This window comes from Pteronotus mesoamericanus, unplaced genomic scaffold (assembly GCF_021234165.1).
Source record: "Pteronotus mesoamericanus isolate MK-2021 breed Mesoamerican mustached bat unplaced genomic scaffold, CSHL_Meso_final contig_94, whole genome shotgun sequence".
Taxonomy (NCBI): Eukaryota; Metazoa; Chordata; class Mammalia; order Chiroptera; family Mormoopidae; genus Pteronotus; species Pteronotus mesoamericanus.
In genome coordinates this window covers 5,554,133-5,581,252 of record NW_026555285.1, presented here as the reverse complement: position 1 = coordinate 5,581,252, position 27,120 = coordinate 5,554,133, and the positions used below count along the sequence as shown (strand labels likewise).

General features: G+C 38.3%; 2 protein-coding genes across 2 annotated transcripts in view; one reads left to right on the top strand and one right to left on the bottom strand.

The window, feature by feature from the left end:
- Window positions 1-24,737, bottom strand: part of NUFIP1 (nuclear FMR1 interacting protein 1) — a 51,157-nt gene extending 26,420 nt beyond the window's left edge. The window contains exons 1-6 of the mRNA XM_054586362.1: window positions 24,298-24,737; window positions 22,231-22,313; window positions 21,010-21,108; window positions 20,037-20,099; window positions 19,296-19,372; window positions 11,943-12,035 (exon numbers count right to left, since the gene is read on the bottom strand). Of these exons, the coding sequence (XP_054442337.1) occupies window positions 11,943-12,035; window positions 19,296-19,372; window positions 20,037-20,099; window positions 21,010-21,108; window positions 22,231-22,313; window positions 24,298-24,709 (827 nt within the window). The 5' untranslated portion in view covers window positions 24,710-24,737. The remainder of the gene's footprint in view (window positions 1-11,942; window positions 12,036-19,295; window positions 19,373-20,036; window positions 20,100-21,009; window positions 21,109-22,230; window positions 22,314-24,297) is intronic.
- Window positions 24,738-24,853: 116 nt separating this feature from the next.
- The window catches only part of GPALPP1 (GPALPP motifs containing 1), a 30,604-nt gene continuing 28,337 nt past the window's right edge, over window positions 24,854-27,120 (top strand). Inside the window, exon 1 of the mRNA XM_054586361.1 lies at window positions 24,854-25,010. Within this exon, the coding sequence (XP_054442336.1) occupies window positions 24,923-25,010 (88 nt within the window). The 5' untranslated portion in view covers window positions 24,854-24,922. The remainder of the gene's footprint in view (window positions 25,011-27,120) is intronic.

The following is a 27,120-nucleotide window of genomic DNA, read 5'->3' as shown; positions in this document are numbered from 1 at the left end:
AGGAAGCAAATCAACGACTGGGAGCAGAAGAAATAAACATTCAACAAGAACAGACTGAAGAAACAAGAAATCAAAAAAAGAGGAGAGGGTTAGGAACCTCTGGGACAACTTGGAACATTCCAGCATCTGAATCATAGGGTGCCAGGAGGAGAACAAGAAGAGCAAGAAACTGAAAACTTATTTGAAAAAATAATGAAGGAGAACTTCCCCAATCTGGCCAAGGAAAGACTTTCAGGAAGTCCAGGAAGTTCAGAGAGTCCCAAAGAAGCTGGACCCAAGGAAGCACACACCAAGGCACATCATAATTACATTATCCAAGATTAAAGATAAGGAAAGAACCTTAAAAGCAGCAAGAGAAAAGGAGACAGTTACCTACAAAGGAGTTCCCATAAGACTATCAGCTGATCTCTCAAAAGAAACCTTGCAGGCAAGAAGTATTTAAAGTTATGAAAGGGAAGGACCTACACTGAAGATTATTCTATCCAGTAAAGCTACCATTTAGAATGGAAGGGCAGATAAAATGCTTCCCAGATAGGGTAAAGTTAATGGAGCTCATCATCACCAAGGCCTTATTATATGAAATGTTAAAGGGACTTATCTAAGAAAAAGAAGATCAAAAACTATGACCAGTAAAATGATGACAAACACACAACTATTAACCGAGCCTTAAAAAACAAAAACAAAAACAAAAATAAACTAAGCAAACAACTAGAACAGGAACAGAATCATAGAAATAGAGATCACATGGAGGGTTATCAGAGGGGTGAGGGAGGGTGAAAATGGGGAAAATGTTACACGGAAAAAGCAGCATAGATTGTAGATGCAGGATAGGCAAGAGGAGGTTAAGAAAGATATAGGAAATGGAGAAGCCAAGGACCTTGTATGTACAACTCATGGACGTGACCTGAGGTGGGAGAGAATGCTGGTGGGAAGCGGGGTGCAGGGTGGAGGGCAACAGGGTGGATAAAGAAAAAAAATAATAAAAAGAAAAACAATAAATAAATTCAATGGCTTCCAAAGACAGCGACCTCTATGGAAGGACTTTTAAAAGACTAACACACACAGACATATTATCAGTTCCAAGATGCACATTTCCTCCCATATTTTGACACTTCTAAAATTGGCCTATGTTGTACAATCAACAGGAGATGAATTTAAGAGGCCACTTTCTTTCACTCCTATTGTACGTAACATAAACGGGTTTCTTAGATTTTATAAAGTACGTTAACTTTTGTCTACTCATTTTAAGGAGCCTTAAAGTTTCTGAAGCATTTACAAATATGCTGCCTTGTTTGATCTTCATGACAGCTCTTTGAAATTGATAAGATAGGTACTATTTACTTCATAAGAGGATAAACTTACAGACTGCACAATTTCACAGCTACCTCAAATCAACTGCCCTCTCAACCACTACAATCACACCCCTTAGAAGGAAAACAAATAATTATGTGAGCATATTCTAATGTAAACTCTGTGTAGGAAAAAAAAAGGCCGTTTTAAAAAATCCCTGGTCTGTGTGGCTCAGTTGGTTGGGAGTTGTCCCACAAACCGAAAGGTCATGGGTTTGATTCCTGGTCAGGGCACATGCCTGGGTTGCAGGTTCAGTCACAGTTAGGGTGTGTGCAAAATGCAACTGACTGATGTTTCTCTTACACATCTGTATTTCTCTCCCTTTCTCCCTCTCTTCCTCTCCCTCTGAAATCAATAAGCACATCCTGGGGTGAGGATGAAAAAAAGGATTATCATCTACATTCTCAGTAGACTATACTATAATAAAAGGAATCCTTTGGTGGGGCTGAGTTTTCACAAAGATAGTAAGAGGTCTGTCCAGAAAAAGTCCAGCCATTATTAATATAATGAGAATGGTGTGCTAAACATCAAGGTAACCTGACAACCAAGGAAAGTAGACTGGAATACAAGTGTATGAAGAATGACGACTTCATTGTACTAGTTAGTTGGGACAGTAGACACCACTGAGTGAGCATGTATACTGTGTGGCTGTTGCATTCAAAATGACTGAGCAAGTAAGGGCAATGAATCTGCATCAAATTTTGTGTCAAACTTGAACATTCCTCCACAGAGGCTATTCGGATGATTCAGAAGGCCCCAGCTATGGGCAACTGGTGATTGGCAGCTTCATCACGACAGTGCGCCCACTCAGATATCGCATCTTGTGCAGAGGTTTTTGGCAAAATCTCAAGTTACCCAAGTGACTCAGCCCCGCTACAGCCCAGATTTGGCATCCTGAGACTTCTGGCTTTTCTCCAAACTAAAATCACCTTCGAAAGGGGAGATTTCAGACCATCAATGAGATTCAGGAAAATATGACAGGACAGCTGATGGCAGTTGGGAGAACTGTATGAGGCCCCAAGGTGCCTACTCTGAAGAGGATTGAGGTGTCATTGTCTTATGTATCTTGTATCTTCTTCAATAAATGTGTTTATTTTTCATCTTACATGGATAGATACCTTCTGGAAAGTCCTCATATGTTTATCCTAATTTGTCATTTATCAGACAAAATTCATTTTTCCATTAATAATAGAGGTTGCAGTTCAGAGTATAGAAATTAGAAATCTGGGTTCAAATCCTAATTTTGCCACTTATTAGTTGTGTCTCTTGGACAATATTAACACCCCTAACACCCCTGACTCAGTTTACTCCCTCATCTGTAGAATGGAAATCAGAGGAATAGAGAAAATTACTATAAAGTGCTTTGCATCTAGAACAAGGTAACACACTTGGCCCCTAATAAATGGTAGTTATTATCAAAACATTTTCTAAATAATTTGCTAAACCGACATATTCATTTAATATCTCTGCAGTACAGAGGTTCTTAATCCTTTTAGATTCACTGTAATTTTCACAGAATCTCATTCCAAAAAATATCATATATATGCTACAAATTTAGCAGAAAACCATGGACCAATTTGCATTTTCCACTCAGAAATGTTGGGCATATACCTCAATCAAGTTATGAAAGCGAGAACAAACACAATTGCTGCCTCTGGCCCACCATCACCATGAGGATAATCAGGCTCCCACTCACAGATGCATTCCTTGTATCCAGAGAAGCTGCCTGCACCTGACCACAGATGGCTTTTGAAAGATCATCCTTAAAGTAATCACTAATAAGTAATGAGTTAGGAAGATCTTTAAATGATGAGACCAGTAAGACTTGATTGACTAAGTAGTATATTTAGTATCTGTATCCCACCCCGCCTTGGAGGGATTACTTCTGTTACACTATTGTTTGATAATCATTTAAGAGGAAAATTTATTTTATTTTTTTAAAGATTTTATTTATTTATTTTTAGAGAGAGGGGAGGGAGGGAGGAAGAGAAACATCGATGCATGAGAGGTGCATCAATCTCGCATACCCCCGACTGGGCATCGGGCCTGAAACCCAGGCACGAGCCCTGAATGGCGATCGGACTGGCCATCTTTTGGTTCTCAGGCCGGCACTCAATCCACTGAGGCACACCAGCCAGGGCTAAAAGGAAAATTTATTTAATCAATACTTAAAAAGAGTTACACAAAGTGTAACGTAAATAAAAATGTAGATGCATTTAAGTGGAGATTAGGAATAATTACATATAAAAAGCGAATACAGAGGAAAATATAGTACTAAAAATTATTCAATTAATCCAAAAGGTGGCAAGAAAAGAAACAAATAGGAAAAATTTAAAAAATAAATAGGACAATGGCAGACCAGAACCCAACTGTATTAGTAATTACATTAAATACAAATAAACTAAACCCTAACTAAAAGATAATGACTTTTCTGCCTGGATTATGAATGTAACAAAAAAGACCAAATTATATATTCTCTATAAAGAAATTTACTTCAAAAGTTTAAAATGTTAAAACACACTATCCTTTTCCCGCTGTATGATGGCGCAACTTTATCACAGTCAGGTGACTGTTCATCAGTAGATCTGACATTGTGGTATTAGCCAACACTACATCTTCATCACTCGAATATCCTTAGTTCTTCTAAAACCTTTGCACTTTCATATAAATTTTAAAAGTCTATCAGTACCACCCTCCACCACTGTCCTAAAAATCCCCACTTACACCCCAATCCAACTTGCTAAGATTTTGATTAGGAGCAATTTGAGGAGAACTGGTATAATTACATTGAGCCTTCCAGCCCATGAATATTATATATCCCTCCATTTATTTGGGCCTTTTATTTTTCTGAGCAACATTTTATAGTGTTGAGTACAGATGTCTTGCAAATCTTTTGTTAGATGTATCCTAGATGTCATATTTTGATGCTATTGTAAACAGTATCTTTTAAAATTTTATCTTCTATTTTTTGTTGCCCATATACAGAAATATAACTGACTTTTTAAACTGATTTATATGTATTTGGCACCCTTGCTACGGTCACCTATTAACTCTAATTGGAGATTTGTTTGGATTTTTCACACATACAATCACGTCAACTCTAAAAATGGACAGTTTTTCTTGTTTCTTTGCAAACATTATGGTTTTTTTCTTTTTTTCTTTTTTTCGCTTTAGTACACTGCCTAGAACCTCTAATATAGTGTTGAATATAAGTGGTAACAGTGGCTATCCTTGTCTTGTTTCCAACCTCAGGGGAAAAATGATCAGTATTTCACTATTAAGTATAATTTGGCTGTAGGTTGTTTTTAGACATTCTTTAGTAGACTAAGGAAATTATCTTTTATTTCTAGTTTGCTAAGAGTTTCTTTTATATGAATGGAGGTTAAATTATATCAATTTTTTTCTTACATATTAAGGCAATCCTATTACTTTCCTCCCTCATTCTGTTAATGTAGTAAATAACATTTGATTTTCAAACACCAAACCTAACCTTACTCCTGAAATATCCCATTTAACAATGATGTATATACTTTTCTTCATATTGCCAGATTGATTTGCTAACATTTTGCTTAGGAATTTTGTGCCTCTGCTTGAGAGATAGTTGCCTGTGACTTTCCTTTATTGTAATGTCAAGTTTTGGTACAAGATTATAGTGGCCTTGGTGGGAAACTTAAAAATTGGAAAATTTTAGTTTATGGTAATAGTTAATAAGCCTAGTAGTTAATGCACATAAAAAGCTATTGTTTCAGTAACTGCCAGTATGGCCCACCCTGATCCCAGGAAACCACAAGTGATTGATCTTTGTGCTCCAGAAGAGACTGTAAGCAATCAAGGTGGTATTCAAGCCATTGTGTTCCAGGGAGGGACAGTCCACTGCCCAGGACACAGACAAAAAAAAAAATCGCCTATGACACAGGGCACAGGACACGGATAAAGAAAATGACTGGTCAGAGGATGAAAGAATGTTAGGGGAAAATGCTGGATGGCAGCTTTTATCTGATTAACCTCTTCCCTGAATTCCAAATCCCTTACCTACACTTTTGCCCCCTTATAAAAAAGGCTGGCTTGAAAGGAAATGTAAGGCAGTCTGTTAGGGTACAAACCCGTCATCTTCTGAGATTGCTGCCCATCTGAATAAAGCGCCCATAAAGATTCAATCAATACCTGTATCTGCTTATTAGTTCTGGTAGGTGACAGACAGCACAAACACCAGCTTTTCTGGTTTCAGCCTCTTAAAACAAGCTGCAAAGTATTCCCTCATTTTCTATTTGTTGGGAGCGTTTTGTAAGATTAGTATTTATTCTATAAATGTTTTAAAGACTTAAGCAGTGAAGCTAATGGTAACTACACAGATACCCCAGCCATAAACCATGCTGGATTAGTCATCAGCTAACCAAACCCAGCTGTGACTCAGCCTTGTCAAGTATCCCAGCTATACCCAGATGTCTGAGCAACTATTATTTTTTTTCAAAAGGATACCCATTAAGAGAGTAAAATAGCAAGTTACAAACTATGAAACTATATCTGCGATACATATACTCTACACAAAAATGGACTGGTATCTAAATAAGTAACTCCTAGAAATCAAGAAAAGCAACCCAATTAAAACTGGCCAAAATAGGTTCCAGGACTTCCCATCAAGATGCCAGCAAAGGTAAAAACACTGTTCACCTCCTTGCACAACCACATGAAAATTACAACTAAAATGCAGAACAATCATCACTCAGCACATCAGAAATTGAGTTCAACAGAAGTCTGACAACTACGGAATTAAGGAAACTGAGAGATCTGATCAGATCACTGGGGAGAAGTAGGGAGAGGCTACAGGAGGAGGCAATGGTAAATAGCCTAGGACTCGATTGGCTAAGAAGCTGAATGCCACCAGAGCACTCGAAATTATAGGCTAGAAGATGTGAAATAAAAGAGGGCTACTCGGAAGCTCTCGGACTGGCACAGGCTCTCTCTGGCTCTTGGGCTCTCTTCTACCTTGAGGGTGACTAGATGATTTTCCCAATGGACAGTATTTTGGATGGGAAGGAACTCTGGGATCAGCCTAGGATCAGGCTGGCCTGGCAGAGGGTAGCAGGCTTATTCTTTGGGTGTTTTAGAGGGAACAGGCTCTGAAGCAAAAGACTGCCATTCTTCCAAAATTGTGCAGCTTTTGCATATTATGTTGTTTTAGTTTGTAAACTAACCCTATAGAAATAAGTTAACAGGGGGAAATGATAGAACCCAGGTGTTAAGAGTTTAGCCTTAATTGATGGGTTTAAATTATTAAAGCTGTGATTTGATTAGCTTAAGTAACTGCTTTTGAATACAGACTCCATACCTTTATCACCAAACCTTTGCCTCTGAAGTTCTGCCCGAGGGTGGATGTAGGCAGCAGGGCCCCAAATGCTGTTGGGTAACAAAACAACATCCATCCAAACTTGTAGGAGGGGTGGATATGTGGATCAGGCTGGTCCCACTTCCACATGTGGTGGATAAAAATTCGGAAGGGATATCTTATGAGAGAGGAGTCCCAGCCCCACGCCAGACCCACCAGCTCGGGGTTCAGTGCCAGGAAGATAAGTCCCCATAACTTCTGCCTGCAAACACCAGCAGGGATTGAGTCACTAGAAGAAAGCTGTTGGACTCCCAAGCAATTCCTCTTAAAGAACCTACACACGGACTTACTCGGACTCACTCCCTCTGAGTCCCAGCATCAGGGTAGCAGCTTGAGAGGCACTAGTGGCATACGTGGTAGAACTAGTGTCTTGAGTCAAGGTAGGAGCTGGGAGACAGCTTTCTTCCCAAACAGAAAGGCAGGCAGAGGCCACTGTCTCTTTTCTGCACCATCCTCCTACAGTACCACAGAATTGGCGGGTGAGTGCCAGATCTGAAACTCCATCAGCATGGTTAACACTGTTTGCCCTGCCCTAGAGATTCCCTGAGACTCAGTCCGGCCCCACTTACAGATCCACCCAAGCTGTTAACAGAGGCTTTTCTATGTGAATGGCTGGTCTTGGCTCATGCTTCACAACTTTCTAAATCATCTCAAACAAGCAACAGCCAGCCTCAGTGACCCTCCAGCCCATATACCTCTGGCTAAGTGACCTCAGGCCTGGCACTGGCAGCAGCCAGCCTAGATTTATAGCTTGGCCTCACCAGGAAATCTCTAAGCCCAGCACAAGTAGCAGCCATCACAGCTTGCTTTACAGCCCAGGCAGGGTATGGGCAAAACACAGGTGGGAGGTGACCTTGGCCTGCACCACCAGGGAAACTGCAGAGCCTGTGCACCCAGTGGAGAGCTACAGACCACGTCTGAACACCACCTTCCTGCCCCTGCACAGCTGATCCTTCATGGAGGGTGGAATTTGGTGGTCAGTGGTCACAGCCAGTTCTTGCAGGTGACTGGCCAGCGTAAATCCCTCCCACTGACTTGGTAATAGCTATCATGGCTCAACTATAAGAAGAGGGTGCACTCAGGCCATAAAAAGCATGCACCTCAACTAACAAGTCTGGGTAACAGGGGAGGCTGTGCCACTGGACCCTACAAGACACCACTACATTAGGCCATGCTACCAAGAGAGACCGAGTCAAAGCAGCTCTACCTAATGCATAGAAACAAACACAGGGAGACTGAGCCAAAATAAGGAGACAAAGAAACATGACCCAAATGAAAGAACACATCAAAACTCCAGGAAAAGAACTAAACAAAATGGAGATAAGCAATCTATCAGATGCAAAGTTCAAAACACTGGTTATAAGAATGCTCAAGGAATGTAGTGAGGAGCTCGATAGCATAAAAAAGATCCAGTAACAAACAGAGGACACATTAATGGAAATAAAGAACAATTTACAGGGAAACTACAGTAGAGTGGATGAAGCTGAGAATCAAATCAGTGATTTGGAACATAAGAAAGAAAAGAACAACCAATCAGAACAACAACAAAGATTCAAAAAAAAAAAACAAGGATAATGTAAGCAGCCTCTAAAATAACTGCAAGCATTCCAACATTCATGTCATAGGGGTGTCAGAAAGAGAAGAGAAAGAGCAATAAACTGGAAATATACTTGAAAAGATAATGAAAGAAAACTTCCATAATTTGGTGAAGGAAATAGATATGAAAGTCCAGGAAGCAAAAAAAAAATCCCAAACAAGATGGATGCAAAGAGGCCCACACCAAGGCACATCATAATTAAAATGCCAAAAAAAAAAAATTCAAAAAAAAAAACCAAGGATAATGTAAGCAGCCTCTAAAATAACTGCAAGCATTCCAACATTCATGTCATAGGGGTGTCAGAAAGAGAAGAGAAAGAGCAATAAACTGGAAATACAGAACCTACACACGGACTTACTCGGAGAATCTTAAAAGCAACAAATGAAAATCAGCTAGTTACCTACAGGGAAGTTCCCATAAGACTGTCAGATGATTTCTCAAAAGAAACTTTACAGGCTAGAAGAGCTTGGCAAGAAATATTCAAAGTCATGAAAAGCAGGGACTTCGAGCCAAGATTGCTTTACCCAGCAAAGCTATCACTTAGAATCAAAAGGCAGATAAAGAGCTTCCCAGACCAGAAAAAACTAAAGTTCATCATCACAAAACCATCATTATATGAAATGTTAATGGGACTTATTTAAGAAAAAGATAAAAACTATGAATGATAAAATGGCAACAAATACATTATCTAGTGAATCTAAAAAACTAAGTTAACAAGAACACAGAATCATGGATACAGTGTTTTGATGGTTGCCAGATGAGAGGGGGTTGTGGGAAAATGAGTGAAGAGTTGAGGAGATTAAGTACAATTAGGTAGTTACAGAATAGCCATGGGGTTGTAAAGTACAATATTGGAAATGGAGTAGCCAAAGAACTCATACACAGGACTCAAGGGCTTACACAATGGTGTGTGGACTACCTGAGGGAATGGTGGACACTGGGTAGAGGCAGGCAAAGGGTAACAACCGGGACAACTGTAATGGCATAATCAATAAAATATAATTTTTAAAAAATTGGCCAAAGACTTTAACCAGTATGTCACAAAAGATTATCAAAAGGACCAATAAGCATATAAGAAGATGTCTGACATTAGTCATGAGGAAATGGTAATACAGAAGGAAAAGGTGTAATACCAACCACTAACCAGGATATAGAATGATTAGATGCAGATTCAGCAGGAGTATAATTTGGTACAACCATTTTAAAAAATTGTTTGGCTAAACACAATTAAAGCTAAACACACAGATGTTCTATGACCTAGTATATGTGTGTGCACATATGTATAATGAAAACAAGTACTCATATCTACAAAAAACATGTACAAGAATGTTCATAGCAGCTTTATTCATAACAGCCCAAACTAGAAACAACCCAAGTGTCCCACAGTGAGAAAATATACATTCTGCCCTGGTTGGTGTGGCTTAGTGGGTTGAGGGCCAGCCAGCGAACCAGGGGGTCACGGGTTCGATTCCCAGGATAGGGCACATGCCTGGGTTGCAGGCCAGGTCCCCAGCAGGGGGTGTGGGAAATGCAACCACATATTGATGTTTCTCTCCCTCTCTTTCTCCCTCCCTTACCCTCTCTAAATAAATAAATAAGTAAATAAAATCTTAAAAAAAAAAGGAAATATACATTCTCACAATTCAGTTTTATACAGCTATAAGAATGAACAACTTACAGCTACATGCAATATAAATCAATCTCACAAAATAATTCTGAGCTATAGAAATCACACACCAAAGAGTATATAATAGATGATTCCATTTACATAACATTCTAAGAATAGGTAAAATAAATCTATGATGACAGCAATCAGGTAAGAGATTACTTTTGATGGGAGGCACTGAACTAGGGATGGCATAAGAGAACTTTGTGAGGTGAAGACTTTCTGTACAGTCATGCACTTGCATAACACCATTTCAGTCAATGACAGACTGCACATACAAGTGTCCCATGAGATTATAATGGAGCCGAAAAATTTCCATCATCAGAGCTGTTTAACATCATAGCACAATTCATTATTCACTTGTTTGTGGTGATGTTGGGGTAAACAAACCTACTGTGTTCTCAGTCACATGAAATTTTATACACATATAGTTATAAACAGCACATAATATTTGATAATGGTAAAAAAACAATGATACTGGTTTATGTATTTACTATACTATACTTTTCATTATTTTTAGAACGTACTTTCTACTTAGAAAAAAAGTTTGCTGTAAAACAGTATGCTGTTACACTAGTAGCCAACCTCACACATTTGTGTTTACTGCATTTCAATGGTATCATTTTCTTGTGTGCACAATTTCATCTCATGTTGTTTTATAAATTTATAAAGTATACAGTAGTATACAGTAATGTCTTAGGCTTTCATTCACTCATCACTCACTGACTGACTCACACGGAGCAACTTTCAGTCCATCAAGGTCCATTCACAGTAAGTGCCCTATACAGGAGTACCACTTTTTTAAATCTTTGAAACTGTACCTTTTCTATGTTTAGACATAAAATACTTACCATTGTGTTAACAACTGCCGATATTCAGTACTGACATGCTATACAGATTTGTAGCCTAGAAGCAATAAGCTATATGATACAGCCTAGGTATGTAGTAGTCCATATCATCCTACTTTGCATAAGTATACTCTGTAATGTTCACACAATGACAAAACTGCCTAACAACACATTTCTCAGAGCATAACACACAGTTAGGCAGCACATGACTGTTTTACTAATCTGTGTGGAGGCTGCATGGGTTTGTAGGTGTATGTATATGTATTTGCACAAATGCATCAAATACATTTAAGCTTTGTCTATTTTACTTAGTTTAAAAATGTATTTCAAGAAAAATATAAACTGAAAAAAATTCTATGAAGGTGAATGACAGTGAAAATAGGATGTCTCGTACACTGCTAATGGAAGAGTAAACTAGAACAGCTTCTATGATAAATATTAGGCAGTTAGTTATCAATATGACAAATACACATACATATTATCTTTTGACTTGGCAAATTCACTTCTAGGAATTCATCCTCAGAAATACCTGCACATGTGTAAAATGTATGTATAGGGCAATACTGGCAACTTTTTATTAGTAAAAGTTTGGTAAGAATTTAAATGTCTGTCAAAAGGTACAAAAAAAAGAGCCCCAGAGTATATCCTTAAGCTTCCAACACATCCTTAGAGAATGAGACCTATTATGTATTAATATAAAACAATATCCAAGTATGTTATGTGGCTAAAAAACCAAGGTGTAGAATAGTATCAAAAAAAGAAGTAAAAAAGTTATTATATAGATGCTATATACATATAGAATATCTCTGGAAAGATAAAATGGGTTGTCTCTGGGAAGGAGAACTGTTTAGCTAGGAAACAAAAAAGTAAAGACTTCTTAATTACAAATCTTTTTGAAAAATCATACAAATATAGGGCATTGATTATTTTAAAATGTTCCAGTAAAAGAATTACAGAAGCAAGGATTTTAGAATTGGGGGTGTAGAGACTAAGGTTTTGGTGTATGCTCTTTTTATTATTTTTTTCTTTTTATTATTCATAAGTATACATGTTTAAAATAAGTATTGAGAATGTAAGTAATTTTAAGGAACTCACCCATATTGTGTTGTTGTTAATACTTCACCTCTCTTTTCCTTTTCAAGTTTTAACTTTTTCTTCCTTTCAATATTGGCCAGAGTTGGGTAGTTTCTACAAAGCAAAATCAAAAAAATTATAAAAAGGCTTTCAGAATACAACTTTAATTACATAATCAAGCAATTGCTGCATTTAGCAACTTCTGTTTAATGACTAATAGTGTAAATCATAATTTATATAAACCTTTGTATAAAATTTATATAAATACTTAATCCCTTCTAGAATCTTAAGGGGAAAGCTGTAGACCAGAACAATGCTACTCAAAGTGTAGACCAGCTGCAAGTCCACAAATTTTGCTGCCAGTCTGTAAGTAGGTAAGGAGCTTTACACTAGAATTTAATTGAATATATCATACAATGTGCTTAGCTGATCCAATTCATCCATTTGGTGGTACATACCCATAAATACTGTAAGAAAAATATAAATCTATGCAATTAGTTATGCAAATACATAGTAGGTACATTCAAAATTATCAAGATGAGGAACAGACTGTTTTCAAAAAAGATAGTCTACCAGAAAGGATAAGAAAAGCAAGCAAACAACTTAAACAAATGGCAAAATACAGTCAATTACCCCAAAGAACATAAAGATTGGAGAGTGAGAGGAAAGATCATATTGAGCTGGAAAAAATCCAAAAAAAAAAAAGGAACATGAAAAAAATTGGTCTTAATTGGTGTTAATAGACAGAAATCAGAAAGAAAAGCTTTTGAGTGTTCAAATAGTACAAACATTGCAGACAAACCAAGGCCTCAGAAAGTATGATAGATCCAAGGAATGACAAGTGGTTCATTATGCATGACACATCATGCAGTCAAACTAGAAAGGGAGGCTGAGACCAAAATGTGCTTTGAATGGAAGACTAGAAAGTTTATATTTAACTCAGTGGAGATGGGGAGCCACTGCAAGTTATGAACAAGGAGAGATACATACAAGGCAGTGATTAAGATTAAATCCAACAGTAGCAAGCAAGATAAAATGCTCTGACAAAGCTTTCCTTGTTCCTTTGCACAGTTGTGCACGGATGCAGGCACCAAACTCTGGTGGGGAGGAGAATGGATCTCAGAAGCATAAACAGCACAAAAGGAGAGAAACACAGACAGGTCTCTACCACTCAGCTGGGCTGCTCATTGGAGTAAATTTTAAGAAACATCAACAAATCTTGTTCTGCCATTGTTTCTAGGGCATTGTTTCTACCTCCATCTTTTTTTTTTTTTTTTTTAACACCTGCATTACTGACTTGAATAGCACAGACAATATGAAGCCTATTGGTTGGTCAAGTTGGAAGATAAGAATTGAAATGACATTAAGTGGTGAAGTACTCAGAAAAAAGGCAATAAATTTCAATAAGGACAATGCAAACCAATCTCTTCAGCCAAGAAAAATAAATTCCATGAATAAAACATGATGAATACACAAGCTATAAATAAACGTAAGAGGAAAAGATCAAGGTCACAAGGAGATAAAAACCTGACAGCCAGCCCCACCCAGCGTAACTTGGTTGGGTGTCGTCCCACAAAGAAAAGGTCAACAGTTCGATTCCCAGTCAGGGCACGTGCCTAGGTTGCGGGTTCAACCCCTGGTCAGGGAGCGTAGGAGAGGCAACAGATCAATCTTTTTTTCTCACATCAATGTTTCTCTCTCTTTCATTCTTCCTCCTTTCCTCTCTCTCTGAAAAAATATTTTTAAAAAAACCTGACTACTGTAAAACTATACTTTTGGAAAGCAAACATAATCTAAGATTATGTGAAATAGACTCTGGCACATGTTCAAGTGTGAAGTCTCCTCTCACGATGCTCAATAGTCAGAAATTCTCAGAGCACTGTGTCCAGTTTCGTATTTCTAAATTGAAAAGGAGGGTTGAGAAAAAATAAAACTTGGAAGGGATTCAGAAGAAACTCAAAGATGATTAGCAGGATGAAAAACAAAACCTCTGACGAAAGATAAAAAGAACTGGAACTATCGTGGCCTTTAAAAGAGGAAGAGACGTGACAATAATGATCTCATAGAGAGAATGGTAGCCAGCTGTTCTCAATCAGAAGACAGACTATGCAAAAGCAGAAATGATGAGAAAAAAAGTGATGATGTTCACAGGTCCCAATGTCTAGGCGTGTGACTCACAGCTACTCAGCAACCTTCACATCTCTAAAATTCACTTACTCATACTACTTAGGTTTCTTCAACATTTTTCTTCTGAGTACCGCAGACCCTTAACATGTTAGGCCATATGCTAAACAATAAGATCTGGTACTCTTGTGTACCATGTACGCTCAAATAGATGCTACTTAAGTGCTTCTCAATAATAAAGAATGTAAATATCTGTTACAGCAAGTGGATTATAGGTGAAATGCAAAAAGAATTCCTTATGCAAGATATCAAGAAAGTTGGAGAAACTCCTTTGGTGGAAGCCTTTTAAAACAGCTCACTTTCTCTTTCTGGCAGATAAAAGTATCACTTTCCTGAAGGTAAAGGATCTTTCAATATCCCTTGCAAAGCTATAAAATTCTATTTTTCAGTGCTTAAATTAATAAAATCTTGGCCCAAAATTTGTATCATACTTAATTACACAGAACCTAGAGACTTAAAAACTAAGGAAAACAAGGGTATCAAAAAGCAAATGATCTCAAAACAGGGATACCAGATAAAAGACAGTTACACACACAGCAGTCAGAAAGCCTGTCCCTCAACGTAATACTGAGATTCAAGAACAGAGCCTGGAGCTTTGATAAAGGTCACAGGTGAGGTTCCTAAAGCACAACTGAAATAACCAATTTAAAGACTGTTGAAAAAAAAAAAATCTCAAATTATCTTACACTGCATAATTTCATACAGATAACTTAGCCCAATATCTCCTGTTAGAAAATGTATATTATGAAGTTATAAAGACTAGGACAGTGATATTTTCACAGTTGGTTTCTCTATTTTTATCTTCTAATATTGCTTTTGCTTGCTGTATTTCCACCCCAATACCCCAAGAGGAACTGGCCCTGAAACCATAAGCTCTTTTTCTTTCTGGCTTCTTGCTGTTTTCATTTCATCTCATCTCTTTACCTTCCCCTTGCTTGAGCACTAAAGCCAATAAACAGGCAAAACTGTGCCACCCATGATCTTACCAAATGTCCTTTTGGTTACATCATACTTTCTAACTCTTTCCTTATACCTGAATCACCACCCACTTCATGACTTCTCCCATTAAGCCTGTTCTCTATAGAAACAATGCCTCTTTACTCTCACTAGACCACAACTGCTTCAACACAAGCCCTACTACTGTATTTTATTTCAAAGTCCTTCTGAACTTCAAAAAGATGTAGCATTCTTTAGAAGCAGACCCCTTTGTTGGAATTCCAAAAGAACTGGGAACACAATTTCAAAGGATTTCCTAAGAGCCACTGCAACTACCGAAATAAGTATCACAAAACTACTCCACCTAGTGGACTCCCATCTGCTCTAAAACATGTCTCAATGGTCCTAAAATCGAGGTTTTTGGAAACAAACCTCTAATCACTCATTTTCCCAAATGCCAAATCATATAACATCTCAGAATTAAGAACTGCTTCTTTTTGTCTTTTTGGTGGATTTTCCCCCCCCAGATTATTAGTGGGAAGCCTCAAAGTTTTAAATTAAATGCAACTTGGCTAGTCTGAAAAAAATAAAGATGAAGGAATAAAGGCAAAGATATACTTTCTTTAAAGGAGCAATACACCAAGCAAATCTTTAGCATTTTCTTCCAGCTCTAAAATTCTTACTCCATGAAAAATCTTTTTCAAGATTTTCTAACATTGCATGTTTTAACTCTCCTGCATGTCAAAAAATAAAGTGGCTTCTTCAGAAAGAACATAGCTCTCACAAGAAAGATAAAATTTACTATATGGATTATTTTGCTGTATTGACGTGAAATTTACTTTTGTAGGCGTTCGAATAATATTTTTTAAAAGATTTTATTTCTTTTTAGAGAGAGGGCAAGGGAAGAAGAGAGGGAGAGAAACATCAATGCATGGTTGCCTCTTGCACACCCCCAACTGGGAACATGGTCAAAACCCAGGCTTGTGCCCTGGCCAGGAATCAAACCTGTGACCCTCTGGTTCACAGGCCAGCACTCAATCCACTGAGCCATAGCAGCCAGGGCTCAAAAATAATTTTTTTTTTAAATTGAGGGTAACAGCCCTGGCCGGGTAGCTCAGTTGGTTGGAGCATTGTCCCATAAACTGAAAGGTCATGATTTCAATTCCTGGTCAGGGCACGTGCCTAGGTTATTGGTTTGATGTTCAGTTAGGGGCATGTGTGAAAGGCAACTGATAGGTGTTTCCCTTCCTTCCTACCTCTCTCTCTAAAATCAATAAGCATGTCCTCAGGGTAAGGATTAAAAAAAATTGAGGGTGACAGAAATTTAGAAAGTAAATATATTTTCACAATACGTTTTTTAAATAAACTGCTAGTGGAGAGAATGTTAGTGTATTTTGAGATACCTATCAAATGTGCCAAAAGAAATGTTTCTCATATATTTTATTAATAATGTTCATTATTAATATAACTTATAATGTCCAAATATGTTAAAGAACAAGAACTGGAAAAACAAGGTATGGAAGAATTTCATATGAATTCAGCAAGCACCAGAAGATAATTCCAGAACACTATGTTAACAAGGCAATATCATAGGTACAAATAAACTTCATTCCAAATTGTCAAACTCACCCAATTTTCTCATTCTCTTTAACCATTTCATAATTCCACAAACCTGTAACCTCATTTATTCACTCCACAGATTTTGCCCAGTCTTCTTCCAAGTTATTCTACCCACTGTCATAGTCATACCTGCAGCCTACATTCTAGAAACTACAACTAGACCCTCTCTCCCTGCTGCCCCCATCTATCCCACACAAAAAGATAAGCATACTAACCACTTGCTTGTCTCCCCTTCATTCAGGATAGAGCTGCTTCCAAGTTTGACTTGTTTTAAACTTTCCCACCCAGCTCTGAGGCAAATGTTTTCCCTTTTCCTTAACAATTTTGTTTGGGGATATTCCATCAACTCTGCTGCTGCTAAAGGTGGCCTAACAACCTACTTCAATGAGAGCTATGTGGAAGTCTCCTGGAAAACAAAGCTACTGTTTTCCTAATGCAAAGTGGCAAATTCAGCTATGTGTGCCTTTTGCCTTTTTCTCTTCTCCCTGTCTAGAATGTACACTTAGTATTCATTTTGGATATGTGGGAATCTTCTGGTGGACACAAAAATGAAACCACAGACCAAGGAGCAATGAGAGAGAGAACCTGTACCTAATGGTGACACTGAGCTGGAACAGCAGCTCTGGACTTTTTCTACTTGGGAAAAATAAACTTCTTTATGCTAAGCCACAGTATAGTAAGGTTGCTATTCCATTTACTGGAGCACAACCTTAACAGATGCAAGCGCCACTGCACCTAGTAATAGAATGCTTTCCATGTCAACTAGGCGTATCTTGACTTTAAAACTTACCTCCTAAAAGCTTTGGCAATTTCTGATAAACTTAAACTATGCTTATCATTGATCAAGCAATACTACCCCTAGATATTTACCCACGTCAAATAAAAACCCATGCTCTAGTCTAAACAAAAACCTGTACACCAATGTTTATGATAGCTTTATTCGTAATCATCAAATACTGGAAACATCCCAAATGTCCCTAAACTGGGAAATGGATGAACAAACTGTGGTATATTCATATATAGCACATCCACATGGGACAGAAAAACAGCAATAGGAAGGAATGTACTACTGCTACATCCAACAAGAGACATGAATCTCAAATCCACTGTGCTAAGTGAAAAAGTCAGACTCAAAAGCTAGACTGTATGATTCCATTCATATGATGTTCTGCAAAAGCACAAACAACAGAAAGCAGATAAGTGGTAGTCAGGGACTGAAGGCTGAGGAGAAGTTACCACAAAGGGCATGAAGGGATTTTGGGGGTGATACAGTACTATTCTATATTTTGACTGTGGTGGTTACACAACTATGTACATTTGTCAGAACTATGTATTAAAGGGATGAATTTCACTGCACATATAACATATCTTAAATGGAGCGGAGGTGGCAGGCACGACCTCTTACAAGAAGCCTTTCAAAATGAACTGATGGCTCTGCCTTCCTAAGACTCCTTGCGCCCCTTGACCAGACATTATTATCTTTACACGATTAAACATAATACTTCAGTTGTTTATGGTCTCATGGCCACATCACATATATTTATTTATCCTACTCATATTAGAGAGAGAGTATTAAAGGAAGGAGTCTACTCCTATCTGCTTTTGGTGATCTTGGACATATATGGTAAAATCTTTGCCTTTTCAAATACTGAATGGTTACTTCTAATTTTCAAGCTAAACTATTCAAAGAAGTTATTAAAAGTCAAGAAGTTATTCAAAGATATCGTAACACACATTAACATAAATGTGAAGGTTGCTGAGATTTCTCACAAACATTAGAAAATCAAACTAATCTTCTACCAGGGACTTTATATAAACACATGCTACCTAAATCAGTTTGCTTCCTTAAGTTTCTCTAGCCATTAGATTTTTTTTCCATTAAAGCACTAGTTGCACAACACCACAAGGGGGCATAGTTCACATTCCTATGGGGAAAGCTACTTCAGAAAGTGTTGCGTTCGAATACAGTTTGATTTGTCTCTGTCATTGTCTAATGTAGTCAGAATTAACGTTCAAAACCATAGCAGTTTAATTAGTATTAGTTATACTACTAATCTACTACCATAATATTAATCATAAGAACATAGTTCTACCTCATTTCTTTAAAAACAATAGGTTTAATTTAAAACATAAATTAGAAATGAGTCTCAGCAGGATTTCTCCAACCACTTAACTGAATGTTCCAAAACAGGATTACACACATAATAAAAATATTTCCAAGCTCTATTTATATGTATAAACATTTATAAGATCCCTTATATCTATTGCTCCATGGGCTATAAAGAGCCATATAAAAGATGGTTCTTCCATTTGTAAAGCCTATAAATATTTTTTTTAAAAAGATACATATGCAAAGTTCATCAATAGGACCACAATAAGGGGCATCTATGTTAAAGAGGCAGAGCAGATACGAGATACCGTATTCAAAGAAGGGCAAGATAGTCCTGAAGGCAGATGCAACTATCCCCAGACTGGCAGGGTTTCAGATGGGCTAAAGCAATGAGCAGAACTTCACCAGACAAGGAAGGTATGATTTTCTAGAAGCACCAGTTTTAGTGAAGTCATTATTTTCAAGTTCTCAGCCTTGCAACAGTAAAAGAAAGCTATTTCATTAGGTCTAAATTCTTTACTCACTTTCTTCTTTCTTCCCTCCATCTCGCAATCTCCTCTGGAGTGTCTAACTTGATCTTCTTCACACCTGGGGCATGCATCTAGGGAAAAAAAGCATGCTGAACATCAGGAAGCATATTTATGCTTTTGACTAAATCTCAAGCATTATGGGGGATAATGGAGACTCTATAGCCAAAAGTTTAAAACTATGTAAACAGGTTTTACCCACCCTTATTATGATTTTTCCTTAAAAAAATAAAGAATAATTTCCTATATATTTAAATTAGTGCTATTGGTAAAATAAAAAGGAGTAACATAATTTTGGCTCCAAAGTACATATATCACCCACTTTTCAACTAACATTAAATACTCAAATTAACGACCTAACAACCAAATTGAGGGAAGTACCTAAAGAAATAATGACTACACAAATCTATTTGAAGCAGCATGGTGCAGAAAAACCACCACAGAATTTGGAATAAAAAAACTCTCAAACGCAAGAATCAGTTCTGAGGCCCTGGGCAAATCACTATTTTATCTGTTAAACAGGGCCAGTATTTACCTACTTTACATGGTTGGTTTGTGAGGATATAATTGAGCAATAAATATAAGAATGCCTATCAAAGCACAAAGTACTGCATGAATGTCACTTCTTGTTAGGCTACATAAATGAAGAGCTATAGAAGATAACAGAGCGATGAAGTAAGAGCCTATATTGAAAAAAAAAAAAAAAGAAAGAAAAAAGAAAACCGCACAAGAACTTACATTTCTCCAATGGAACTGGACAATCTTCTCGTGTGCACTAAAGGAGCAATCTACTTCAGGACACTGTAAGAGTTAACAACGACAAAAAAAAGACGATTCAATGTTTTCCATATTAAATAAACCCTATTACTACATACACAGACGCATTCTGGTCATATTACATAGTTATCCCACTGCATAGTTATATCAATAGCAAAACAAAAGTCAGTCCAAAACAGAGCTGAATTTAAAAAGAAATGACATTTTCAAAGCATATAGTACAGTAATACATATTATTTACTTTCGGTGTTGTAAAATGTTCTTTATTCCTAAAAGTGAGGGGCATTTCTACCAATATAACCTGAAAAAAAAAACGTTTTCCAAACTAAGGACTTTCTTTTATAACTTTATTTCTCAAATACTCTGGTTTTTAGAGAGAAAGGAAGGGAGAGAAAAGAAAATGCCAATTCATTGCTCCACTTCTCCATGCTTCCACTGGTTGATTCCTGCAGGTGCCCTGACAGGGGACTGAACTGGCTGGCACCTTGGTGCACCAGGATGATGCTCCAACCAACTGAGCCACTGGGCCAGGGCTTGTTAAAGATATTAAGTACTTAATAAGATCCAGACCACTCTTAGAATGTGATGGGCCATGGCAAATTACACAGTGTGGTTAAATGGTCAAGGGCAGCTTTACAGGAAAAAGAGCTTACAAAGGCGCACAGAGCAATTGGAGAGGGGAATCAGCCCCCTCGCGAGGCAGAGGAGGCCCACATACACTAACAGCAGCCAGACCTTCCTTCTTCACCACCATCTTACCTCTTCCTGAAGCAGAGGGCTCCTACCCTCAAGCTGCAAATCCAGGGTCACTGTCCCAATTTGTCAAGCCATCCAACATTTCTATGAACTATAAACTTTAGGAAAAGAAGCTCAGAATTTCTACCAAATATATCCATTTTCCTAAATAAATCATAGGATAACCAAGAAAACCTACTTTTGTATGTTCAGACATGTGTTTATCATACTTTTCTTGATTTTTAAAACCACGATCACAGGTATCACAAAAACAGTGAAAAACTGGTTCTTTTCTTTTCTGCAAACAAAAATAAAGAGGCATTAGGCTTCTGGTGAAAAATCTTTAATCAATAATAAAAATATAACTATCCTTCTGGTAATACATACTTTGATTTTTCACATAACCCTTATATGTGGGGGACACTCCTAAGGACACTCTTAATGAAGGTATAATTCTGTCTCTTATTTTTTCTTTTATTTTAAGCAAACATATTAGGAAACACCAGACACAAAAAAATTTTTTAATCTGAGTAGAGCTAATATAGTGAGTAGCCTGCAAAGTGGTAATCTAATTAAGACTTAGTAGAGCATACATCAAGATGATCTAAAAAAATAAACACTCGGTGTAAAAACAGCATTTCATCTTTTGGAAAAAGACATATATATAAAAAACTATATATATAACTATATATAAATAAAACTACAGAAGGGAAAAAATTATTTAGGTAACGATTATTTTTTTATTCCCAATTTGTTCTATTATCTTAAATATGATAAATTCCATAGTTTATGTTGAAATATTAATAAATACAGTACAGCTTCACAATATTTTGTTAATATTAGGTATATATTTTCATGCCAAAATAATCTTACTCAACTTATTCTAAACTAATGACATTTACATACTTTAAAAGGTGAGAGACCAGATAGTAAACTACATCAGATAAAGTAAGTCCATTTTAAGACTTTGTCTCTGAATATAAACGAGAGTTGGTCTTCCTCAAAACAAAAAAAACAAAAAAAACAAAAGACCTTTAATTCTATCCCTTCTCCCAATCTTCTAATAATATATATATAATTTGTTATTTATTATTTACTTTGTTGAGGTTTAAAACATCTTCATTTATCTGCAATTATAATTCTCAATAACATTTACTAAATAACAATTTACTATATTGAAATGAATTCAATGTTTCCTTTTTCTATGATTTTTCCATTTATTTCTCAAAAAGATTTCCCTTGAAATTTTCACTTACAGCTAAGATCCTTAAAGATCCTATTATATATACCAAGGTTCCACTGTGTCAATAATGTATATAAAACACTGAGAGAATTATGATAGAAGCACAAGATATGAGATAGTAACATAGGCTACACTCTAGTACCAAAGTGCTACATTCAAGAACATCTTCTAAAGTACCTTTTTTTTATGTTTTCTACTGGGAGGGAAGTTGAAGTCAGTAAGCTTTGCATCATATTTTTGTGGAAAATAAGAATGTTTAACTGAAAAACAAAAAGAGATCCATAAATGTTTACTACTAAACAATTATTTAAATTTTTATTTGCTATAGCATGTCACAAATACTTGAGTAAAAACTGCTTGAATTATTACCAAAAATTAAGAATAGTCTACCAAATAAGTATTTTTCAAATTAATACATAGTGGTAAGATTAAGTGTCCACAGATGCTTCAGGCATCTAAGCAATGAACAAGTTAATCTGATACAATTTCTTCTAGTTGTTTCAAACATTAGAAATGTACCAATAAACAGTAAAACCCCTAATACAGCTCTTTCAACATCAATTTTACACCAGGAAAATATCCTTGCGAAACACATTTTTTCTCAAATCCTTTTCCCTTCTTACTGCCATAATCCAACTCTGAAATCCTGATCTACTGGGGCAGCCTCCCAATTGTTTCCGTTTCTAAGCCCTCTCTTCCAACAGACCCAGCACACCAACACCACGAAAACAATCCTCCAACTGTCACAGCCCTGCTCAAAATCTGCAAATGGCTCCCCAGTCCTTCAATGAGATCCCGGTTTATTTTCTTACTCCTTCCCCGTACCTTCCACATACTCTGCTTGAATCATACTAGAACAAGGCATCTTCAGGGCTCACCTTGTACTGCGACCTCTTTGCCTCTACCTAAAAAGTATCTCTTCCTAAACATTTCCCAAGATGCAAATCCAAAACCTCTTCCCAACTCCTCAAAACTCTGAAAGCACTTTTTATATGCCTTCATTACCACTCACACTGTACTGTGATTTACATTTACGAACACATCTTACCTGACTTAGTACTGCCTCAGGCACATTTATATCCCCAGCATTTCGCACACAGTAAACACTGGTTTAGATTCAATTTAATCTAAACTGAATCTTATGCAGAACTGGAAAATGGTGACCGATAATCTCATGCCTTCAAGTATGATCTATATGCTGATAACACCCAAATTTACAACTCCAGCCACAAATCTCCCCATAAGTTCAATATAGCTAACAGCTGAATCAACATTTCTATTGATACTTGACAGACATATACCAAATTCAACTCCTGGTCTTCTTTCCAAATCTGCTCCATCCACATCGTTCCACTTCTTTAGCAAAAAATTTTGAATTAGTCTATCTCCTCTTTGCCTCACACCCCCTATCTGATCCTTCAGCAGATCGTTTTGGGCCTACTCTGCCTTCAAAATATATCTAGAATCCAACTACTTCTCATCTCCTCCTAAGCTCCACCCTGGTCAAAATCCCCACTATTTCTCACTAGAGAACTGCAGTAACTTCCAAACTGGCCTCACTTTCATTCACTTCCCATTGGTAGCCACATTAATCCTTTCAAAACATAACTCAAGTCACGTCATTCCCCTGCAGTATAAAAATCAAAGTCCCATCAAACTACAAGGCCCTCACAGGTCTCCCCTCTTCCCCAATTTGCTACAATTCTACTCTAGGCTCAGTTCTCTTCAGCCATGCTGGCTTCCATTCTGATCTATAGCTCCTGCCTCAAAGCCTTTGCAGTTGCTCTTCCTTCTGCCTGTACCTCTATTCTCCCAGATGTATCCATAGACCTGATTCATCACCTCCCTGAGGTCTTGGCCCAAATGTCACCTTCCTTAGAACTGACAAAAACATTTAGAAGTGCACTAGTTATCATTATTCTTTATCTCCCTCCATACCATTCATTGCCTTCTATTACACACTTTCATTTTGTCTGTCTTCCTACATCAGCAAATGTTAAGCTCCATAAAGATATGAATGTTCGTATGTTTTGTTCACTACGATAGTCCCAGTCCTGACACATGAATTCAATAACTGCTAAATTGGACGAAAGGACAAGGAACACGTTCTTCTCAAATTATGAGACAATAATGACCAGACTCTAAGAGTGCAGCGCAAAGTCCAAGGTGGAGAGGGAAAAAAGAAAAGAAAAACGAGACGGGTAAAGAAAAGGGGGCGTGCCACGGAGAGGAATAACAGCCTACCCGGAGTGTCCTGGGATTTCTGATGCCAAGGGAAACTACCAGGAGACTGTCTCCAGGGCCATGATGTTGAAGACTGGAAGTTCCAGGAAGCCTGGCCGTTGACTTGAGGCTGAGAATCGAGGCGGCACTGGGTGTCGAAAAGGGACTGAACCCCGGGAAGAGTCTGGGTGTCGAAGCCGGGAGGCGCCTCGGAGAGCGCCGGGGTCTCCACCGGGGGCTGTGCCTCCGGGCAAGGCTGTGACCCTCCCGCAGAAGGCGACGACGAAGGCGGTGGCGGGGGCGGCAACATGGCCCAGAGCATCCAATTGTGCGGCGCCGGGGCTGTGTTGCTCAGAGGCCCCAACGTGGGGATCAGCTCGGGAGCTGAAAACCACCCCTTGGGAGCCACGAAACCACCAGCGGATTCTGCCATGCCGCCTGCCAGGTAGGGAACCCAGCGTGTGAATGTGGATGCAGCCTTACGCGTCACTTCCGCTATCGCAAATCACACGGATCAGCCAACCACAGGCTGAAGTGTCATTGGTCAGCGCCGGAAAAACTTCCAGCATTTGCGACGGATCGCGGGCTGTTTGCGGGGTAGGTGGTGTGGATACACTTGCAGGAGTGATAGTACCCGCCACCGCGCATGGCGAGGGATCTGATCGGGCCAGCCCTGCCGCCAGGCTTCAAGGCCCTGGGGACATCGGAGGACGAGGAGCGGGACCCCAGCCCGGGTAAGCCGCGGCGCGTCTTCTGCCTGCCAGGCCCTCCTGCCCCTTCTCTGGCCCAGCCTTGCTCTGTGAATAGAAGTGTGAGGCCTGGAAGGTACGGAAGTGGTGTGGCCGCGGGCGACCCAAGCTAACTGTCCTTTCCAAGCCATAGCAGTGGAAGCGGGGAGGCTGCGGAGGCCTTCGAAACTATTTTCGGCCTGTTAGTTATTACAATGATGATGTGTTCCCATTTAGCGTTAAATGGACTGGAAACTGTACGAAATTGTCGATACACTGTACTCAATCATTTAATCCTCCTAGCAACTGTGTAAGGTAGAGATTAGTCTTGCTGTCAAGGAAAGAACGTCCAAACCTATAAAAAAGTTTTATGAGAGGTTTTTTAAGCCAAATTTTTCTAGACATGCCCTGAAACAAGATCTCAACGGATTGAGAAAATGCTCTGGAGAATGGCAGGTTTGCAGTTCCTTTTATGTATTTAGAATCAAAGGAGAAAACGTAAGGAAGGTACATGAAATCCACTGGTGGTAGATTAAGGGTGGGGGAAGGGGTGTGGGAAGCAAAGCGGGGAAATCGCTAGGACTGAATAAAAAACAAGTGAAGAAACACATACTTATTTTACTTGGCTGAGTTGTTAACAGGATTGTTAATTAACATTTACAGTACATAAACATAGTATTTAAAGAACCAGATAACATTGCGGGGTTCTGTAGCCGCCGGTGGTCCTGTGCTCTGGTGCCTGCAATTGGGCCTTTGAGGGGTCTAGGTTACTCTTGATATTTTAAAGGTATGTTATCCTAGATGCATAAGAACAGTGGACAGGGCTCACTTAAGGTAAAGATTGATCTTTGCTAGGCGTGGGGAACTACACGTTGTGACCTGTCCGTTAGGAAATTGTGATCAGACCCTCCTGTGTGGTTACTTTTGGTCACTGAGCTTGTCACTGTTAGTACTTAGCCCCTTTTTTGTTCATATTTCCATGTTACAAGTGGAGACATTGAGGCTCAGCCTGTTGCCCAGGTCACACGGCCTGTAACTGGGGGACCCCTATGTAGAATGAAGCGGGTGCTCTATGTTTGCCTTTTGATATACAATGCCTGGCTCTTGGAGAAGATGCTTTCCTCTCTAGCCTGACCTGCCTTCCTAGCTTCTAGTTCTATCATTGCATCTGACACACACATTGCCCAGAGCTCAAACCAGTTACAGTTTCTGTCAGTTCCTTAGAGAAGTTTCTTCTGGCTTTACTGTGCACTTCTTGACATTCCTGACAAACTCCTACCCCACCCTGGAGGGCCCAACTTAAAATGTCACCTCAGTGAAGCCTTTCCAAAACTCTCAAATATTGTCATGCCTTCCTCTTTACCCATGGTTTTTTCCCCTACGTAATTACATAACATATTTAATACAATGTTTTTGAATAGTATGTTGGCTTATCTGTCTCCAACATTACGCTATGGTCTTCTGGTCTTAACACACAGTCGGCACTTCATATTTGCCACTTAAATGCTTCTCAGACTCCTCCATGCACATGCATTATCTATCTCCTTTAATGTTTGTTCTAATTTGTAGGCTGGGACTAACACCAAAGTTGGAAAAGAATAAAGCTGAAAGAGTAACTCTCCCATTTCTTAGTCTATCTTTCGTTCTTCGACTACCCAGAGGCCATGTTTCCACCTAGAGCAGCGATTTTCAACCTCTTCATCTCATAGCACACATAAACTAATTACTAAAATTCTATATCACACCAAAATATGTATGTTTTGCTGACCTGACAAAAAAAAATAGATATAATTTTGATTCACTCACGCTGGACGGCTATTATTGTGTTGGCTGTTGTCATTTTTTTTTTAAATTTGACAATCTAAGGGAAAAGAGGTCAGTGCTCCTAAATAGTCAAGTATTGCATGTTTTAAAAATTCTTGAGGCAAATCAGCTGAAAGTCACTGACCTTGAGGTTTCCTTCCAGATCTCCTTTGTTATAATGTTAAAAAATAAGACTTTTATTTTAGCAAGGAAGGTTCCATTCTACCATGGTTGAATGAGTTTGGGTATGAAAGTTGTTGTAAATCTCACAGTTATACTGTGTAAGACATGATTTTTGCCTTCCTGGAGTTGG